We start from the raw sequence: 20,136 nt of genomic DNA, 5'->3' as shown, positions 1-20,136 counted from the left end.
ACCCCATTCTCCTGCCTTCTCCCCATATCCTCTGGCACCCGTGCTAATCAAGAATCTTTCTGTCTCTGCTTAAAAAATATCCTTGACCTCCACTGCCGATGCGGCAATGAATTCCACAGATTCACCACCCTCTGACTAAAGAAATTCCTCCTAATCTCCTTTCTAGTGTTTGGCTTGAGTGTGAAGCAATGCACAGAAATGCGTGTGTGTCTTACAAGCTAACACATGAAATATTGGCAAATGTGTTTAGATGAAGATTTTAATTTGATTATTGAAGCAACATATGGACATATCTGTTATATCTCCAGTCACTTATGTTACAAGCAAACATAATGCCCCTGTCCCACTTAGGAAACCTGAACGGAAACCTCTAGAGACTGCGCCCCACCCAAGGTTTCCGTGCGGTCCCCGGAGGTTGCAGGTGGTTGCAGGTGGTTGCAGGTAGTGGAAGCAGGTAGGGAGACTGACAAAAACCTCCAGGAAACTGCACGAAACCTTGGGTGGGGCGCAAAGTCTCCAGAGGTTTCCGTTCAGGTTTCCTAAGTGGGACAGGGGCATAACGCTTCATTCTTCATTAAGTGTTACTTTTGATTTTTTTTTTTTAAATGGTTGACATTAAACATTGACTTCACTGCTGTTTGTGTGGTGATAATTTAAATTCAAGTCTGATAATTTAAATTCAGTGAAGAAGGGTCCCAACCCGAAACGTTGCCTATTTCCTTCTCTCCATAGATGCTGCCTCACCCGCTGAGTTTCTCCAGCATTTGGTCTACCTTTGATTTTTCCAGCATCTGCAGTTTTTTCTTAAGCATTTAAATTCAAAATGTATTTTGAGGTGCTGCTTTGTTATTTTTTAATTGTAGTTCCCTGTCAATTATTTTGAAACTAGTATCAAAACTATGACCTAAATTTCCTTTTGATTTTTGTCTCCATTTAAGCGTTGAAGTCATCAGACTTGGACATAGTTACTTCATAAACTGGGATCGGAAGATGTACTTTGCACCGAAAAACACTTCAGCAGAGGCACGGACCACAACTCTTAATGAGGAGCTGGGCCAAATAGAATACATCTTTTCAGACAAAACAGGAACACTGACGCAGAATATCATGATTTTCAACAAATGCTCAATAAATGGGAGAGCCTATGGTAAGCTGTTGGTGAGGCTGCATTTGGAGTATTGTTGCTTGGATATGCTCATCCTGCTATGGTAAAAATGTCATTAAGCTGGAAAGAGTCCAACACTTTGTGCAAAAGCTGTCCAGGTTCTCCTCATATCTCAAACCCTCCCTGTCCCAGTCACATCCCTGCATTGGTGCGAAATGGACTGAATGCACAAGGTCCAATTGCTGTTCTGTTGCCCAAACTCGAGGAACTGAGTTGTCGGGAGAGGTCAGGCAGGCGAGGACATTCTTGGAGCGCAGGAGGATGAGGAGGGATTTTGTAGGATTATGAGGGAAATCGATGGGATGGATGCAGGATTTCTCCCCCAGAGTAGGGGAATCAAGACCTAGGCGACATCAGCTTAAGGTGAGGGGGGGGGGGGGGAGATTTAATAGTAATCTGTGGGGGAATTTTATCACATAGATTACTTGGAACGAGTTGCCAGAGGAGGTAATCATGGCAGGTGCAATAACAACATTTAAAAGACATTTGGACAGGTGCATGGATAGGAAATGTTTAACAGTTAACAGTTCAGTTTATTGTCACGTGTACCGAGTTACGGTGAGAAGCTTTCGAAGCGTGCTACCCAGTCAGCAGAAAGACAACACATGATAATAATCGGTCTCAAACATGGGCGAACATAGGCTTAGATAGGGCACTGTTTGGCCTTGATTCCCCTGTACAATTTTGAATAGTATATACACATGGATAGTGCTTTTATTGTGATGGTGCAGTTCACCAGCACCTCAAAACGATTAAAATCTAGATTTTCACATTTATAGATATTTTTATATTACAGCAGTGCAGCGGTAGAGATGTTTCCATACAGCGCCCAGAGACGCAGGTTCGATCCTGACCACGGATGCTGTATGTGTGGAGTTTGTACGGTCTCCCTGTGACCACGTGGGTTTTCTCCAGGTGCTCCAGTCTCCCCCCCACACTCCAAAGACGTACAGATTTGTAGGTTTATTGACTTTGGTAAAAGTGTAAATTATGCCTAGTGTGTCAGATAGCACTAGTGAATAAGGTGATCGCTGGTTGGTGGGTTGGTGCGGACACGGTGGGCCGAAGGGCCTGTTTTCGCACTGCATCCCTCAAAATAAAGAAAGATTACCAAAGTTTAAAATATAACATTTATGAATTAAATTAGGCGGCCATGCCTTTGAGCAGCTTTTCGTATGGCAATCTGCCAAGGAACATTGTGTGTGCTGGCAGGTTTTTAGTCTACATAAAAACCAGTGCTTATGAGGACAACTTGTTACCACGCTGTTCCTATCTGCACTTTAATTTTGATCATGTGGGACTGAGCGCCAACTGGTGGAGGATAAAGGTAGAACAAGCACTTACCCACTCTACATCCAGAATAAACATCATCCATACTATTGTCAAGGAATGTGTGGAGTAAGGCACGTGCAAACCCCTTGGCAATGTGAGAGTTATGCCCCTGTCCCACTTAGGAAACCTGAACGGAAACCTCTGGAGACTTTGCGCCCCACCCAAGGTTTCCGTGCAGTTCCCGGAGGTTGCAGGTGGTTGCCGGAGGTTGCAGGTAGTGGAAGCAGGTAGGGAGACTGACAAAAACCTCCAGGAACCGCACGGAAACCTTTGGTGGGGCGCAAAGTCTCCAGAGGTTTCAGTTCAGGTTTCCTAAGTGGGACAGGGGCATTATATCTCCATCTGTGTGACTTTTAGATTAGTTTAGAGATACAGCGCAGAAACAGGCCCTTCGGCCCACCGAGTCCTCGCCCACCAGCGATCCCCTCACATTAACACTACCCTACACACACTAGGGACACTACACACATCCCGAGCCAATTAACTTATATACCTGTACGTCTTTGGAGTGTGGGAGGAAACCGGAGATACCGGAGAAAATCCGCGCTGTCACGTGGAGAACATACAAACTCCGTACAGACAGCGCCTGTAATCAGGATCGAACCCGGGTCTCTGGCGCTGTGAGGCAGCAACTCTACCGCTGCACCACCGTGCCACACCGTGACTTCTATAGAATGTTACATTTCCTATGCCATTAAACACCTTTGGGTTTTTTTTTAATTCTTATGATGAAAACAGGTTTCTTCTCCCAAAGAATATGGAGACATTTTCCAGCCTCTGCAGTTGCTTTTTAAACATGGAGAAATGTTAATGCTTTACTGTATATCTTTTGTTTAGGAGATGCCTATGATGAACTGGGCGGTAAAATGGAGATCTCTGAGGTAGGGACTCCAGTAAAGAATATACTTGTGGAATCATTTGAATGCATAGCTGATACGATTATATCTTTTTTTTTCTAAATTGAGATGTGCGGGATTGTCATTAGATTATCTGTCGAGTGTGATGAAAAGTATCGTTTATAGTCTTCTCTCTGTCCCAACGAAAACCCCACATTTTCTTGTGATTACCCTCACAGTTGTACCAAGATTTTGGCTTGGTTTAGTTTAGTTTAGAAACAGGCCCTTCGGCCCACCGGACCTGCGCCGACCAGCGATCCCCGCACCTTAACACTATCCTATACACACGAGGGACAATTTTTACATTCACCAAGCCAATTAACCTACAAACCTGCACGTCTTTGGAGTGTGGGAGGAAACCGCGAAGATCTTGGAGAAAACCCACGCAGGTCACGGGGAGAACGTGCAAACTCCGTACAGACAGCACCCGTAGTCGGGATCGAACCTGGGTCTCCGGCGCTGCATTTGCTGTGAGGCAGCAACTCTACCGCTGCGCCACTGTGACTGCCAGCAAAGGCTATAATCTATTTATGAACTAACAAAAATTGGACTGAGGATCTTCTGCAGAAATCCATGATGGGTCAAATGAGGCAACAAATTGCTCTTCCCTTAAATGATTTTTTCTGCAGTTTCTTTAGTCAGAGAGTGATGAATCTGTGGAATTCATTGCCACGGAAGGCTGTGGAGGCAATGGATATTTTTAAAGCAGAGATTGATGGATTCTTCATTAGCACAGCCTCACAACGCCAAGGTTCGATCCTGACCTCGGGTGCTTACTGTTACTGTTGAGTTTGCACGTTTTCCCTGTGACCATGTGGGTTTCCTCTGGGTGCTAAGGTTTCCCCTCCACATCCAAATTCCATGCAGGTTTGTAGATGTATTGGCCTGCTGCGTAGATGAGTGGCAGAACTGGAGGGCGAGGGAGAGGTGATAACAGTAACATTAGATTAGATAAGTGAATGGACTGATGGCCAGTGTGGACTAGTGGGACAAAGAGCCTGTTTCTGTGCTGTATATCCATGCTCTGAAAAAGGTTTTGCATCAGTGCTGGTGCAATAACCAACTTTTACCGACTGACCACAAAATCAATGCCAATTTGTACACTTTGATATGTCATTTGATTGATATGATTTTAGGTCAGAGGAATGTTAATTGAACAGTGATCCTAATACCATTGGGAGTTTAGTTAATATTCATCATTCAGGAAACACTGCCTCCTATATGAAGCATTTACTATTACAGTAATTATGATGGAAGTGTTGGTAACTTTGTTTAACGAAAACATAAGAAAGAATAAATAGACCAACCAAACAGTGTACTACATAGAATAGCTTGATGTTGCTGTTATGAGGAGAAGGCAGGAGAATGGGGTTAGGAGAGAGAGATAGATCAGCTATAATTGAATGGTGGAGTAGACTTAATGGGCCAAATGGCCTAATTCTGCTCCGATCACCGAGACGCAGATATTAATAAAATGTCAACGGTTCAAAGTACTTTATTGTCACATGTACCTAAGAACAGTGAAATTCCTTTTTGGTATAAAATTTAGTAAAAATCTCACTATACATGGGCACAATGTACAAGAGTCATAGAGTGTAGTTTAGTTTCGTTTAGAGATACAGCGCGGAAACAGGCCCTTCGGCCCACCGAGTCCGCACCGACCAGCAATCCCCGCACATAAACACACTAGGGACAATTTTACATTTATACCAAGCCAATTAACGGGGAGAAAAAACCCACGCGGTCACTGGGAGAATGTACAAACTCCGTACATACAGTCAGGATGGAACCCGGGTCTCTGGCGCTGTAAAGCAGCAACTCTACCGCTGCACCACCGTGCCGCTGAAGGAATAGTAGATTACACTGACACATTAGACAACAGTAGCCACATTTCCCGTGCCATTTTATATGATTGAAGTCCAAAGTTGTTAAAAACATTTCGAATCTTTAACTTGGCCTACAATTTAGACATTTGTTGTCTCAGCAAATCTACAAATTGTACAAACTAATTATTGCTAGAAATTTGCACAAATTTAATTTGTAACAGCTCAGGTAACAATGATGGACAGGCAACATTTGTTGAAATAAATAAAGCATATTAAATGTGCTGAAGATAAACATAAAATGCTGGAGTAACTCAGCGGGACAGGCAGCATCTCTGGAGAGAAGGAATTGGTCACGGTTTGGGTCGAGACCCTTCTTCAGACCTGAAAGGTCACCCATTCCTTCTCTCCAAAGATGCTGCCTGTCCCACTAAGTTACTCCAGCATTTAGTGTCTATCTTCGGTTTAAACCAGCATCTGCAGTTCCTTCCTACATATCAAATGTGCTTTATTCTCAAGGTCAACAGTTGGTAATGCAAATTTATCATGTACAAACCTTGTAACCTCATACCCTGGTGGTCTAAATTATTAACTTGCAATAGATCCAGTGCTTGTCCAATTTGGTGATATGTCACTGGGTCACGTACTGCTTAATTAAATTGTAATCTAAAAATGCTGTCGTTAATTTTGTCCACATTATTGGGTAAATTGCTTCGTTGATCCAAATGTCCATTTGAGAATAATTCCCATGAATATATAATAATAGTCAATCTTGTATGCTCCAAAATTACTGGCAAAATAATAGTTTTTAACTGCACGTTCTGGGGTCATAAAGCCTCGGAAATCCGTGATGGGATGAAGTCGTAGAATGATAGAGCGTGAAAATAGGCCCTTCGTCCCAACTTGCCCATTCCGACCAGCATGTCCCATCTACACTAGTCCCACCTGCCTGCGTTTTTTTGCTTTTCAAATCTCTTCCATGAGGGGTATTGATATGGTGAACGCACACAGTGTTTTATCCAGAGTAGGGAAGTCAAAAACTGGAGGGACAGCTTTGAGGTGAGGGGAAAAAAATTAATAGGAATGTGAGGGGTAACTTTTTTGCAGATGGGTAAATGGAAGGAGCTACAAGAGGAGGTAGTTGAGGCAAGTACAAGAATGACATATAAAAGATATTTGAACAGGAACATGGATAGGAAAGGTGTAGAGGGATATGGGCCACACGCAGGACTAACGTAGATGGGGTATCTTGGTCAGCATGGGCAAGTTGGGCCGAAGGGCCTGTTACCGTGCTTTCTCAGGCTGTAAACTTCAAAAAAGTTCCCTGTTGTAAACTAATGAATACCTGAATGGAGTTAACTGTTACTGCGCCTGCCTAGTTTAGTTCAGATATTTAGTTTAGAGATACAGTGCGGAAACAGGCCCTTCAGCCCATCGAGTTCACGGCGACCAGCGATCCCGTAAACTAGCGCTATCCTACACACTCGGGACAAATTACAATTTTACCCAACTCAATTAACCTACCAACCAGTACGGGAGGAAACCGGAGCACCCAGAGAAAACCGACGCAGGTCACGGGGAGAACGTACAAACTCCGTACAAACAGCGCCCGTAGTCAGGATTGAACCCGGGCCTCCAGCGCCGTGAGGCAGCAACTCTACTGCTGCGCCACCGGGACGTTTCTGTCCTCTTTTAAAGTGTTAAATTCTTCCTGTATTTTAAATGATTATAATTAACACAAAACTTCTGTCAATTTAAGGTAAATGATTCCAAGGAAGCACCCTCTAGATAAGTAGGAATATTAATTGATGATTACACAACGTTTAATTATGTTTGCTAATCCACAGTCTATTAAGCAGACCACAGCCGTGTGCTCAATGTCTAGACAGTATTGGGCCATGCAGTGATAAATGACGTAACATTTCTGTCACACAAGTGCAAAGTAATCTCCAACAATAGCGAATCTCTCTCCAATTGAGGCTCAATAAAGCGCTGGTCAGGCCGCATTTGGATTACTGTGAGCAAATTTGTGCCCCATATCTGAGGAAAGATGTGCTGGCTCCAGGCTGGGTCCAGAGGAGGTTTACGAGAATGATCCCAGGAATGAGTGGGTTAACATATGATGAGCGTTTGACAGCACTGGGCCTCTACTCACTGGAGTTTAGAAGGTTGAGGGGGGACCTCATTGTAACTTACAGAATAATGCAAGGCTGCCTAGTTTAGAGTGGATGTGGGAAGGATGTTTCCACTGGTGGGAGAGTCTAGGACCCGAGGTCATGGTCTCAGAATCAAAGGGCGCTCTTTTAGAAAGGAGGTGAGGAGGAACTTCTTCAGTCAGAGAGTGAATCAGTTCATCTGTGGAACTCATTGCCACAGAGGGCTGTGGAGGCCAAGTCGGTGGATATTTTTAAGGCAGGGATAGACAAAGTGTTGACTAGAATGGGTGTCAATGGGTTAAGGGGAGAAGGCAGGAAAATGGGATTAGGAGGCAGAGATCAGCCATGATAGAATGGAGTAGACTCGATGGGCCGAATGGCCTAATTCTACTCCTATAACTTGTGGACTTGTGAACTACTGCAAAGACGACACGGTATTAATGTTTAAATCTGAATAAAAACATAACATTTTTGGAATAGTCAGCATGTCAGGCAGCCTATGGGGAGAGTGGGCGGCACAGTGATTGAATTGCTGCAGAATTAACAATGAACAATTCATCTTTTTAGGTTTGAACATAGGTGAACACCAAATAAATTGGGAAACTCTTAATTCCACTTTTGAATCAAAAGAGAAAGATCTAAGAAGCCAAGTTTGACTTGCACAACATACAGCATTGATCCACAATCTTTGAAGATTCAGGAAAAGATACTTAGTGCTTGAGTAACTCAGGAGGTCAGGCAGCAGATAACCATATAACCATATAACAATTACAGCACGGAAACAGGCCATCTCGACCCTTCTAGTCCGTGCCGAATACATAATCTCCCCTAGTCCCATATACCTGCGCTCAGACCATAACCCTCCATTCCCTTCCCATCTATATAACTATCCAATTTATCTCTGGAGAATATGGATAGGTGATGTTTTGGGTCAGGACCCTTTAGTTTAGTTTAGTTTAGAGATACAGCATGGAAACAGGCCCTTCGGCCCACCGAGTTCGCACCGAACAGCGACCCCCGCACACTAACACTACTCAACACATACTAGGGGCAATTATTTTTACATTTACCAAGCTAGTTAACCTACAAACCAGTACGTCTTTGGAGTGTGGGAGAAAACCGAAGATCTCGGAGAAAACCCACGCAGGTCAGGGGGAGAACGTACAAACTCCGTACAGACAGCACCTGTAGCCAGGATCGAACCCGGGTCTCTGGCGCTGTAAGGCAGTAGCTCTACCACCATGTCACTGCTGCGCCCTTCTTCAGACTATCCATGTTCACCAGAGATGCTGTTGAGTTACTCCAACACTTTGTGTCTTTTTTTGTAAAGCAGCCGCTGCAGTTCTTTGTTTCAGCATCTCTGGAGGGCCTGGGCAGGTAACGCATCAGACCACGTGTGCTGAGATGTTAATTCTGTTCTCAATGTTACGTTACTTGCTTCTCATTCCTTTTCTCTTTCATTTTTTTGTAGAAAACCTGCCCGGTGGATTTTTCATTCAACAGTCTAGCAGATAACAAGTTCAGGTTTTATGACAGCAGCCTGGTGGAGGCGATAAAGCTGGGAGATCCGTCAGTGCACGAGTTTTTCAGGCTGCTCGCTCTCTGCCACACGGTCATGTCAGAGGAAAAAAGCGAAGGTAAAATTAGTCACTAACAACCGGGTAAACAAAGCCACAAACAAGGAAGTGCTGGAGGAACTCAGCCGGTCAGGCAGCATCTGTGGAGGGACATGGGGAGAAGACGTTTCGGGTCGGAACCCGTCCAGAGCCAGCTCTTCTGAGGGTGTGGCACAGCTGGTAGAGCCGATGCCTCATGGCGCCAGAGACCCAGGTTCGATCCTGACCTCGGCTGCTGTCTAAGTTTGCATGTTCACCTGTGACTATGTCAACAAAATAGAGAGAGTACAGAGGAGATTTACTAGAATGTTGCCTGGGTTTCAACAACTAAGTTACAGAGATAGGTTGAATAAGTTAGGTCTTTATTCTCTGGAGTGCAGAAGGTTAAGGGGGGACCTGATAGAGGTCTTTAAAATGATGAGAGGGATAGAGTTGATGTGGACAAGCTTTTCCCTTTGAGAATAGGGAAGATTCAAACAAGAGGACATGACTTCAGAATTAAGGGACAGAAGTTTAGGGGTAATATGAGGGGGAACTTCTTTACGCAGAGAGTGGTGGCGGTGTGGAATGAGCTCCCAGTGGAAGTGGTGGAGGCAGGTTCATTGGTATCATTTAAAAATAAATTGGATAGGCATATGGATGAGAAGGGAATGGAGGGTTATGGTACGAGTGCAGGCAGGTGGGACTAAGGGGAAAAAAATTTGTTCGGCATGGACTTGTAGGGCCGAGATGGCCTGTTTCCGTGCTGTAATTGTTATATGGTTATGTGGGTTTCCTCCAAGTGCTCCGGTTTCCTTCACCCCTGGTGTGTAGGGTGTAGATGTGAAAGTAGGTTGACATGGAACTAGTGTGAACTTAGATTAGTTTAGGGATACAACCAACCCTTCGGCCCACTGAGTTCACGTCACCCTTTCACCCTAATTCTATGTTATCCCACTTTTTCATCCACTCCCCTCACGCTAAAGGGCCAATTAACCTACAAACCCGTTATTTTGCATGTGGTTGATGGTTGGCATTGACTCGGTGGGGTGAAGAGCCTGTTTTCAGACAGAAAACACTAAACGTTAATAAAACATTAATGATAAAACACCATTGATCAAGCATGTGAACCAACAAAATACCTGATCAAAGGGAGGCTACAGATTTTTGGCTGTTGAGTAGAGCAAGTGCTCGCAGATAAAAACTGTTTTTATGTCTGGCTGTGGCAGACATAAAAGTTTACGAAGGTGAACTTAGTAAGTCTGAAGAAGGGTCTTGACCCGAAACGTCACCCATTCCTTCTCCCCAGAAGATGCTGCCTGTCCCGCTGAGTTACTCCAGCGTTTCGTATCCATCTTAAGGTAAACTAATCCTCTACTGAAATTGTAGCAAAATTACAATGCAGTGTTCTATACGTCAATGACTAGTCTGGTTGGGTTTGGTTTTCAGCTGAACTTTGTTACCAGGCGCAGTCGCCCGATGAAGGGGCCTTGGTCACCGCTGCAAGGAACTTTGGTTTTGTCTTTCGATCTCGAACCCCAGAAACCATCACCATTAACGAGATGGGTAAACCGGTTGTCTACCGCCTGCTGGCCATCTTGGACTTCAACAATGTGCGGAAAGAGGATGTCTGTGATAGGTGAGGCTGATCCACACTAATAATGCCTTGTGATCGGCACAAAATGCTGGAGTCACTCAGAGCGGGTCTGGCAGCATCTCTGGAGTAAAGGAGTGGGTAACGTTTCGGGGGGAGACCCTCAAGCCGAAACGTCACCCTCTCCTTTCCCCCAGAGCTGCTGCCTGGCCCGCTGAGTGACTCCAGCATTTTGTGTCCATCTTCAATGTAAACCAGCTTCTGCAGTTCCTTCCTACACACATAATGTCTGGTGCATTTATTGCTTTCCTACGTAATTATTATTCCCTGCTTAATTTTGTTTAAGCAAAAATTTAATTTAAGTGCGACCTTTTTTTTGTGGCATTCTTAGTAACTTTACGTCCTCTTGTTGCTAGTTCAAAATCCTGAAGGGCAAATAAGACTTTACTCAAAGGGAGCTGATACCATATTGTTTGAAAGGCTTCATCCATCCAATGAAGAATTGATGTATGTGACCTCGGATCACCTCAGTGTAAGTGCCTCCTCTCTTCTCCGCACATTTATTAGTTATTGGGGTTGGTTATTGAAAAACATAATGATGATTAAGCTTGACCCGAGCAGACATCGTTGCAATAAAACAAATATTGGATTCTGCTTCCGTTTAAACTCTTCTGTGCAGACGTGTCTTTGTGATGCGGGCGGTGTGGAAATGGCAGGGCACGCTACTTGCTGATGGGATTCCAGCCACAAGGTGGTGCCAGAATCAAAAGAAGGCAAGAACAGGATACAAAGTGCTGGAGGAACTCAGCGGGTCAGGCAACGGCAAAGGGTGCAGAGAAGATTGCCAAGACTCAAGGACCTGAGCTATTGGGAGAGGTTGAGCAGGCTGGGGCTTTATTCCTTTGAGCACAGGAGGATAAAGGATGATCTTATGGAGGTGAACAAAATCAGAGAGGAATAGAGGAATAGATTGGGTAAACACACAGTCTATTATCGTGCATAGGGGAGTCGAGACCAAGAGGACATACGTTTAAGAAGAGGGGTGGGGAAGTTTAATGGGAACCTGAGGGGTAACTTTTTCACACAAAGGGTAGTGGGTGTATGTAACAAGCTGCCAGAGGAGGTAATTGAGGCATGTACCATCATTATGTTTAAGAGGCATTTAGACAGGTCCATGGAGAGGACAGGTTATGGGTCAAGATTGGGCAGGTGGGACTAGAGTAGTTGGCAGGCGACGGGGAACCGGCGTGGTCACGGGGAGAACGTACAAACTCAATAGAGACAGCAACCCTAGTGAGAATCGAACCCGGGACTCTGCCGCTGTAAGGCAACAACTAGTCCGCTGTGCCACCATGCCACCCAAAGTGTAGAGGGAAACAAAGAGACGACGTTTCAGGTTGGGACCCATGTACATGACGTGCTGAGTTCTTTGTTTTCTGTTTGAAGAAGGATCCCAACCTGTCCACTCCCTCCCCAGATGCTGCCTGACCCTCTGAGTTCCTCCAGCAATTTGTGTTTTGCTCATGTTTTCCCACTTCTGCAGTTTCTCGTGTCTCCACAGTTCAGACACCGACTACCAAAAGAAAGATCTGAAGAATTTAGTGATGGCCTGAGATTTGATCAGACTGCCAACCTGCCAAATTGCATTTTGATTCTTGCCAAATATATTGAGTTTGGGCTCCTGATGTTTACCTGATGGAAGTGCAAGTGCCATGGTAGTTGATTTGTGTAGATCTTTGACACCCTGGACATGAAGACCTTTTTGAAACAATGTTTATTTTTGATTGATCAGTAGACAATAAGCCAATAGGTGCAGGAGTAGGCAATTCGGCCCTTCGAGCCAGCACTGTCATTCAATGTGATCATGGCTGATCATCCACAATCAGTACCCCGTTCCTACCTTCTCCCCATATCCCCTGACTCCGCTATTTTTAAGAGCCCTATCTAGCTCTCCCTTGAAAGCATCCAGAGAACCTGCCTCCACCGCCCTCTGAGGCAGAGAATTCCACAGACTCACCACTCTCAGTGAGAAAAAGTGTTTCCTCGTCTCCGTTCAAAATGGCTTACTCCTTATTCAGAATTGATCAGAATTTGAAAAACCATATTGCCACAGAAAAGCAAATGTCACTGTTAGGTAGAACCATGGTTTGAAGGTCCCAGAGCAATTGCCATCATCAACTTGGTGTCTTTGCTTAGAATTATTTTCCTGATCGCAATAGACTGCAGGCTTCGAGCCTCATTGATGTTGTGTCAGTGGTTAAAACTGCCACTGTTAATGTGGAGAAAATGAATCTCAATTAATCTTCGTTCCATTTGTTTCCTGGAGTATGGTTTTAATTGTCATGCTGTGTTCTGGAGATGCACTTCAGAAACATTAAAATATCAGGACTAATCCTCAAGTGAGTGTTGCAATGTGATATTTTACATGAAGGGTTGCACTGGGCATTGAAACCATGGAGATAATCAGCAGGGGATGGGAATTGATACAATCATCTTGCTCTGTGTTTATAGGGTGTTCGACTAACACAAAATTTGACATGCAAAAGCTTTGTGTGTCTGTGTCCGTGTCTCAGTTCCATTCAGTTCAGTTTAGTTTATTGTCACGTGTAACCGAGCTATAGTGAAAATCTCTTGTTGCGTGCTAACCAGTCAGTGGAAAGACAATACATGTTTACAATCGAGCCATTCGCAGTGCACGGATACATGATAAGGGAACAACGTTTACTGCAAGGTAAAGCCAGTAAAGTCCGATCAAAGATAGTGCGAGAGTCACCAACGAGGTAGATAGTAGTTCAGCACTGCTCTCTGGTTGTGGTAGGATGATTCAGTTGCCTGATAACAGCTGGGAAGAAGTGCTCAAGAAGGAACTGCAGATGCTGGAAAATCGAAGGTACAAAAAAATGCTGGAGAAACTCAGCGGGTGCAGCAGCATCTATGGAGCGAAGGAAATAGGTGACGTTTCGGGCCAAAACCCTTCTTCAGACTGGGAAGAAACTGGGAAGAAACTGTCCCTGAACCTGGAGGTGTGCGTTTTCACACTTCTGTTTTATTTGCGTACATATTACGGCGGCACAGTGGCGCAGCTGGTTAAGCTGATGTCTCACAGCACCGGAGACCTGGGTTCGATCCTGACCTCAGCTGTGTATCTGGTCAGACCCTTGAGATGCATGTACACATCTATGTGGTCTTTCAGGCACCTGCCCGAGACAGGCCTTCATAGTGCCTGGGAGGTATGCAACAGGGCTAAACTGCATCCCTCAATTATTTGTGAATGTTTTCATGGATTATGTACGTCTACCATCTAAAATTATTTACTTTGAAGTTAATTACCAGTCCTCTATTAGTATTAAAATAGACGCAAAGTGATGGAAGTAACTCAACGGGTCAGGCAGCATCACTGGAGAACATTAGAGTTGATGTTTCAGGTTGGGACTCGTGAGTCTGAGTCTGGAGAAATAGTCTCAACCCGAAACATCGCCTGTACATGTTCTCCAGAGATGCTGCCTGACCCGCTGAGTTACTCCAGCACTTTGTGTCTTTTTCTTGCAAACCACCATTGTGCCGTTCCTTGTTTCTCCCTCTAAGCATAGTTGCACATACATCACCCTGGTCAGTAAACTCAATCTACAGTCCGGAAGCAGGGGTTTTTAACGCACTATGTATCAAATATGGCACAAACTGGATTTAACTTTCTGAAGGTAGACACAAAAAGCTGATGTAACTCAGCGGGACAGGCAGCATCTCTGGATAGAAGATGTTGGGTAACAATCTGAAGAAGGGTCTCGACCCGAAACGTCACCCATTCCTTCTCTCCAGAGATGCTGCCTGCCCCGCTGAGTTACTCCAGCTTTTTTGTCTATCTTAAACCAGTTCCTTCCTACACTTTAACTTTCTGGAGTTCATTTTCCCTTAAAGGGAATTCTACTTTGTGTCTGATCCTGATTTTTTTTTAAACGCAGGAATTTGCAGGGGAGGGACTGCGGACGTTGGTGCTTGCCTACAGGGACCTGGATGAAGCTTACTTCAATAAGTGGCAGAAAATGCACTACCATGCCAGCACCGCTCTGGAGAACCGTGATGAACAGCTGTCCGCGTTGTACGAGGACATTGAGCAGGACCTGATGGTATGGGCGTGCAGGAAGCAATGTTATACCTTTCATCTACACTCTCCCTGAACGATGTATTCTAATATGGGTGGCACGGTGGCACAGCGGTAGAGTTGCTGCCTCACTGCGCCAGACACCTGGGTTCGATCCTGACAACAGGTGCTTGATGGTACGGAGTTTGTACGTTCTCCCCAAGACCGCGTATGTTTTCTCCGAGATCTCTGGTTTCTTTCTGCAACTCCAAAGACGAACAGCTTTGTAGGTTAATTGGCTTGGTGTAAATGCAAATTTGTCCCTTGCGCCTGTAGGGTAATGTTAATGTGTGGGGATCACCCGGTGGCATAGACTTGGTGGGCCGAAGGGCCTGTTTCCGCACTGTATCTCTAAACTAATCTAAACTAAACTAAATCTGTGAAGTTGAACTTAAGTAACTCACCGTGCGTCTGGCAATGTGGTGGTTTTCACTTCACTTTGGCAAAGACTGATGTCTTTCACAATGTGTTTTTAAAACAGAGATCAGAGACATTAACTATAATGAGAGATGGACAAACTTGGATTGTTCCCTTTGGGGTGTGAGAGGCCGAGGGGAGACTCGATAGAAGTATATAAAATCGTACGAGGCATAGATAGGGTAGACAGTCAGAACATTTTCCCCAGGGTGGAAATGTCAAAGACTATGGGACATAGCGTTATGGTCAGAGGGGCAAAGTTTAAAGGAGATGACTGATGCAAGATTTTTTTTTTACAATGAGAGTTGTGGGTGCCTGGAACGTGGTGCTGCCAGGGGTGGAGGCAGATGTGATGACAACATGCAGAGGATGGAGGAATACAGAGGCAGAGGAGAACAGTTTAACTTGTCATCATGTTCAGCACGGACATTGTGGGCCGAAGGGCCTGTTCCATTCCTGTATTCTACAAAGTAGTGAAATTATTAGTGTAGCGCGATGCTTGTTTGGGCTGCATTCACTTACACACGGTAGTGGGCAGACGAGTGGAGCAGTGACCTCTAGTGTCCATTTACATCACTTGCGCAGGGTCTGCAACGTGTCACTGTCAATAAGTAACATGGAAGCTGGTTTATTGAGGCCGGTGTCTGCGTTACCTAAAGGGGAAACAGCCTTATCTAGTCTGAGGAAGGGTCTCGACCCAATACGTCACAGACTCGGTGGGCCGAGGCGCCTGTTTCCACGCAGTATTTCTAAACTCTTAACGGTGCAAATTGTCATGGGCAAGATCTGTTTATTGTCACGTATACAAATTAAGGTGCAGTAAAACTCGATTGCCATACAGCCACACTAAAAAAGAGCAACAAGACACACAACTACATAAAGGCTAAGATAAACATCCACCACAGCGGAATCCCCACGTTCCTCACTGTGATGGAAGGCAATAAAGTCTAATCATCTTCCCCCTTTATTCTCCCGCAGTCGGGGGAGTCGAACCATCCGCAGTCGGGGCGGTCGAAGCTCCTGTGGCCTGGAGCCCCTGAAGTCGGTCCCTAACCAGGGTCCGCAGGCTTCCATGGTTTGGGGACAAGGGGTTGGGTTTGTTCCATAATCTCTGCTCATAAAAGCATCATGGGATGCAGTTGTCATTCTGCTCCACGTAGCTGCACCGATCTCCAGTCTGTTCATCATGAAAGCCAGCAATGCATTGGTCTTAGCACTTTCAATCATTGGCATGACTTCTCAATGGAAGTTTCTCCAAAGTCCATTTAGATCTTCACACCTTCTGTCTTTTTGCCAACACCATTCAAAGTGGCATCATAAAGCTTTTTTAAATAGGAGTTATAGGATAGAAGTTACAAATATCATCAAACTCAGTGTTAATCATTCAATTTACTTATTTCAGAAAATAGTATACGGAAATCGAAGGGCCGAATAGCCTACTCCTGCACCTATTTTCTATGTTTTCTATGAAATAAGCCAACAATATATCCTTGGTTCTCCACCACACACAACCATGAAGACCGTGATATATTGATCAATGTTTCATGGCCGAAGCCTAGTTTTAGATTCGTTTTTCATTTAGAGATACTGTATGGAAACAGGCCCTTCGGCCCACCGAGTCCGTGCCGACCAGCAATCCCCATACACTAGCACTATCATAGAAACATAGGAAAAAGGTGCACGGGAGGCCATTCGGCCCTTCGAGCCAGCACCGCCTTTCAACATGGCTCCTCATCCAAAATCAGAACCCCGTTCCTGCTTTCTCCACATATCCCTTGATTCCGTTAGCCCGAAGATCTATATCTAACTCTCTCTTGAATACATCTATCCTACACACACCAGGGACAATTTACAATCAAAGCCAATTAACCTACAAACCTGTACGTCTTTGAAATGTGGGAGGAAACCAGGGAAAATCCATGTGGTCACGGGAAAAACATGCAAACTTCATACAGACAGCATCTGTAGTCAGAATCGAACCCAGGTCTCTGGCGCTGTAAGGCAGCAACTCTACCGCTGCGCCACCGAGCCGCCCAAATGAATGTGAAAACAAAGCTTCTTTCTAAGTTTCATTAATTGTGTACCAAACTTTGTTTAGTTATTAGGAGCAACTGCAGTGGAAGACAAACTACAGGAAGGAGTTTCTGACACAATTGCCAACCTCACCCTGGCCAACATCAAGATTTGGGTACTGACTGGAGACAAGCAAGGTATTGTAAATGGCAACCTGTACATTTTACCAAAGATTCGTTGAAACTTTCCATTATTGCATTAAGGCGATTCTGACCTCTGTAATGTTCTCATCGGAAACAGCCAAGATGGCGGCCAACACAGGAGACCTTTTTGCGAGCTGGTTAGAAGTGGATTTGCAATCACTCATTACAATCGCTCCACTCTTTTAATTTTCTACTCCTACAGTTGAACACTCGATTGTAATCGTGCGTTGTCTTTCCACTTGCTAGTTAGCACGCAACAAAAGCTGTTCACTGTACCTCGGTACACGTGACAATAAACTAAACTGAACTGAGATGGACTAGAATGAAATGACTGATTGCATTTTTGTTCACCTGTATTTTATTTTTAGATCGGAACAAAATATCTTGTTTGCTGGTTGACTGTATAACAATTAATATATCTATCGTTTACAAACGCGTAACTTTGGTTGAGAAAACTGAAATGGGATTGCATTGTGCACAAACGTATGTATGACCGTTGGGTCAATTGGATTGGATAATACTTGAGTAAGACACGAAGTGCTGGAGGAACTCAGCAGGTCAGACGGCATCTGTGGAAGGAATGGACTGGAGACGTTTCAGGTCAGGAATGTTCTTCAGACTGATGGGAGTGAGAAAGCTGGAAAAAGGGGAATGGAGGTGGGGCAAAGCCTGTCAGAAGAGTGGATAGAAGTGAGTGTGGGGGGGGAGTTGTTTGATTGGTAAATGGGTGGGGTAAGCAACAAAGGCTAGAGGTGAAAAGTGTCAGATAAGGAGAGAAGAGGAGCGAAATATCATGTCAGAGAACGGGATGAGGGTGGGAGGGGACAGGAGAAGTGTGGGGATAATGAGAAACGTGGAACTCAGGGACGGGAGATGTTGGGAAATTGGAGAATTCAATGTTCATACCGCTGGGCCTTAAGTCACCCTTGTGGACTATGAGATGCTCTGGATACAGATACAAAGTGCTGGAGTTACTCAGCGGGTCAGGAGAAAAAGAACAGGTGACATTTTGGACCAAGACCCTTCCTCAGACTAGTTGCTGAATCGGGCCGAATAGTCCGTTTCCGTGTTGTAGGCACTTGACCCACCGCCTGCCTCCCCACCTCCGTTACTTGCCCCTCATCATCCTTAGCCACACATGGAAAGAGCCTGTCCCTGATCAAAGAGTATGATGGATTGAAAATCAATACAACATTTTCGCTTCCACTCGCTCCGCCAGTGCACAGTGGGTGCTCTGGCACTGACTGAACACATCCATCTTCCATCATTGTCGGCGCGCCTGTCCTTGGGTAGCTGTGTGGATAATATCAGAGGAAGCTCGACTTGGCCACTACCGGCCGAGTCACATTGACTGATGTCACCCGGAGGACTCGCAGCTCGAAGCTTTAATGAGGCCATGAACTTGATGTAATCTTCCAATATGAACAATTGTTGAAGCACAAATGCAATCTTGTAGTGAGCGTGTAACGCAGTATTACCTTATGTAGATGGTTTATGTGAGAAATAAATTGGATTTATGACCACAGTGCAGCATATTGAGGTGTGACAGCTTTCTTAATATGTGTTAACCAAACTAGGAGATTGGATTGTCACTGTGTGCACTTTTCAGGATGGTACATGGCTGATGTGACCTAGAGGCGAGGCACATTAGATTTATCACATGTTACACACCAAAGCGATATATTTCCCCTGACAATTGATGTATTGATTGTCCTGAGAAAAATGACACTATTGTTGATTACCTAATTCTAGAAAAAGTGAAGTACGTTTGGATTCAGGATAAAACCTTGAAATATTACAAAATATGTTTACCCTTTCCATGACCTTTGGGAAACCGATCCAAATGGATCTTTTCTTTATGCTTTCTTTGTCCATATGCCCCACTGTGTGTGTGTGTGTGTGTGTGTGTGTGTGTTTCCCTTCTTTCTACCAACCAAGAGATAGCAGGCAATGTTATATTAATCCTGTCCAATTGCTTTTTATATGTTTTATGAGGGGAGAAGAAATGCCATTGAACGCGATTAGTGGCAAAGAAGCTCCACCGGTTTCAGTTTAGATTATTGTCACGAGTGCTGAGGTACAGTGAAAAGCTTTTTGTTGCGTGCGAACCAGTCAGCGGAAAGACAATACATACAATACAATGCAATACAATTTATTGTCATTTGAGCCTCAGTGAGGCTCAAACGAAATTCTGTTTCCACAGCCATACAAACAAAGACAATTTCCTAGACATACACACAATTTAATTCACACAAACATCCATCACAGTGGACCCACTGTGATGGAAGGCAAAGGTTCTCCAAGCCGATGTCCCAAGCCCCAGGCGGGCGATGAAAGTCCCACGGCCATTTTAGGCCGTGCCGGGCGATTTACGGCCCCGCTCCCGGTCTAAAAGTCACAAAGTTGGAGCCCCCGGCGGGCGCTGGAATGTCCCACGGCCATGAAGCCGTGCCGGGCGATGTACGCCCCCGCTCCAGGTCGTTCCAATCCTGCGACACGGGCTGGAGAAGTCGCGTTGCGGGAGCTCCGGTCTCTCCTCCCGGACCCGCAATTACAATCAATCCATTAACAGTGTATAGATACATGATAAGGGGATAACATTTACTGCAAGGTAAAGCCAGCAAAGTCTGGTCAAGGATAGTCGGAGGGACATCAAAGGTAGATAGTACTTTTGGGCTTTGCTGAGAAGTTGTACTTCACAGAACAGTGCAGAAAAGATTTATTTGGATCAAATAAAATTGCAAACGTTAAAATACCACGCATTTTTCCCAAAGACCAATTGATCCGTTTGCCAAAGAATGACA

At 44.8% G+C, this 20,136-nt stretch overlaps 1 protein-coding gene across 1 annotated transcript in view; it reads left to right on the top strand.

Annotated features, from left to right (window-relative positions):
• The window catches only part of atp8b4 (ATPase phospholipid transporting 8B4), a 146,984-nt gene that overhangs the window by 98,307 nt on the left and 28,541 nt on the right, over positions 1–20,136 (top strand). Inside the window, 8 exon segments of the mRNA XM_055661077.1 lie at positions 939–1,147; positions 3,335–3,378; positions 8,844–9,009; positions 10,417–10,586; positions 10,588–10,606; positions 10,978–11,093; positions 14,521–14,685; positions 17,215–17,326. Of these exon segments, the coding sequence (XP_055517052.1) occupies positions 939–1,147; positions 3,335–3,378; positions 8,844–9,009; positions 10,417–10,586; positions 10,588–10,606; positions 10,978–11,093; positions 14,521–14,685; positions 17,215–17,326 (1,001 nt within the window).

The sequence above is a fragment of the Leucoraja erinacea genome, chromosome 33 (genome assembly GCF_028641065.1).
Source record: "Leucoraja erinacea ecotype New England chromosome 33, Leri_hhj_1, whole genome shotgun sequence".
Taxonomy (NCBI): Eukaryota; Metazoa; Chordata; class Chondrichthyes; order Rajiformes; family Rajidae; genus Leucoraja; species Leucoraja erinaceus.
This window is presented reverse-complemented; position numbering and strand designations above follow the sequence as displayed.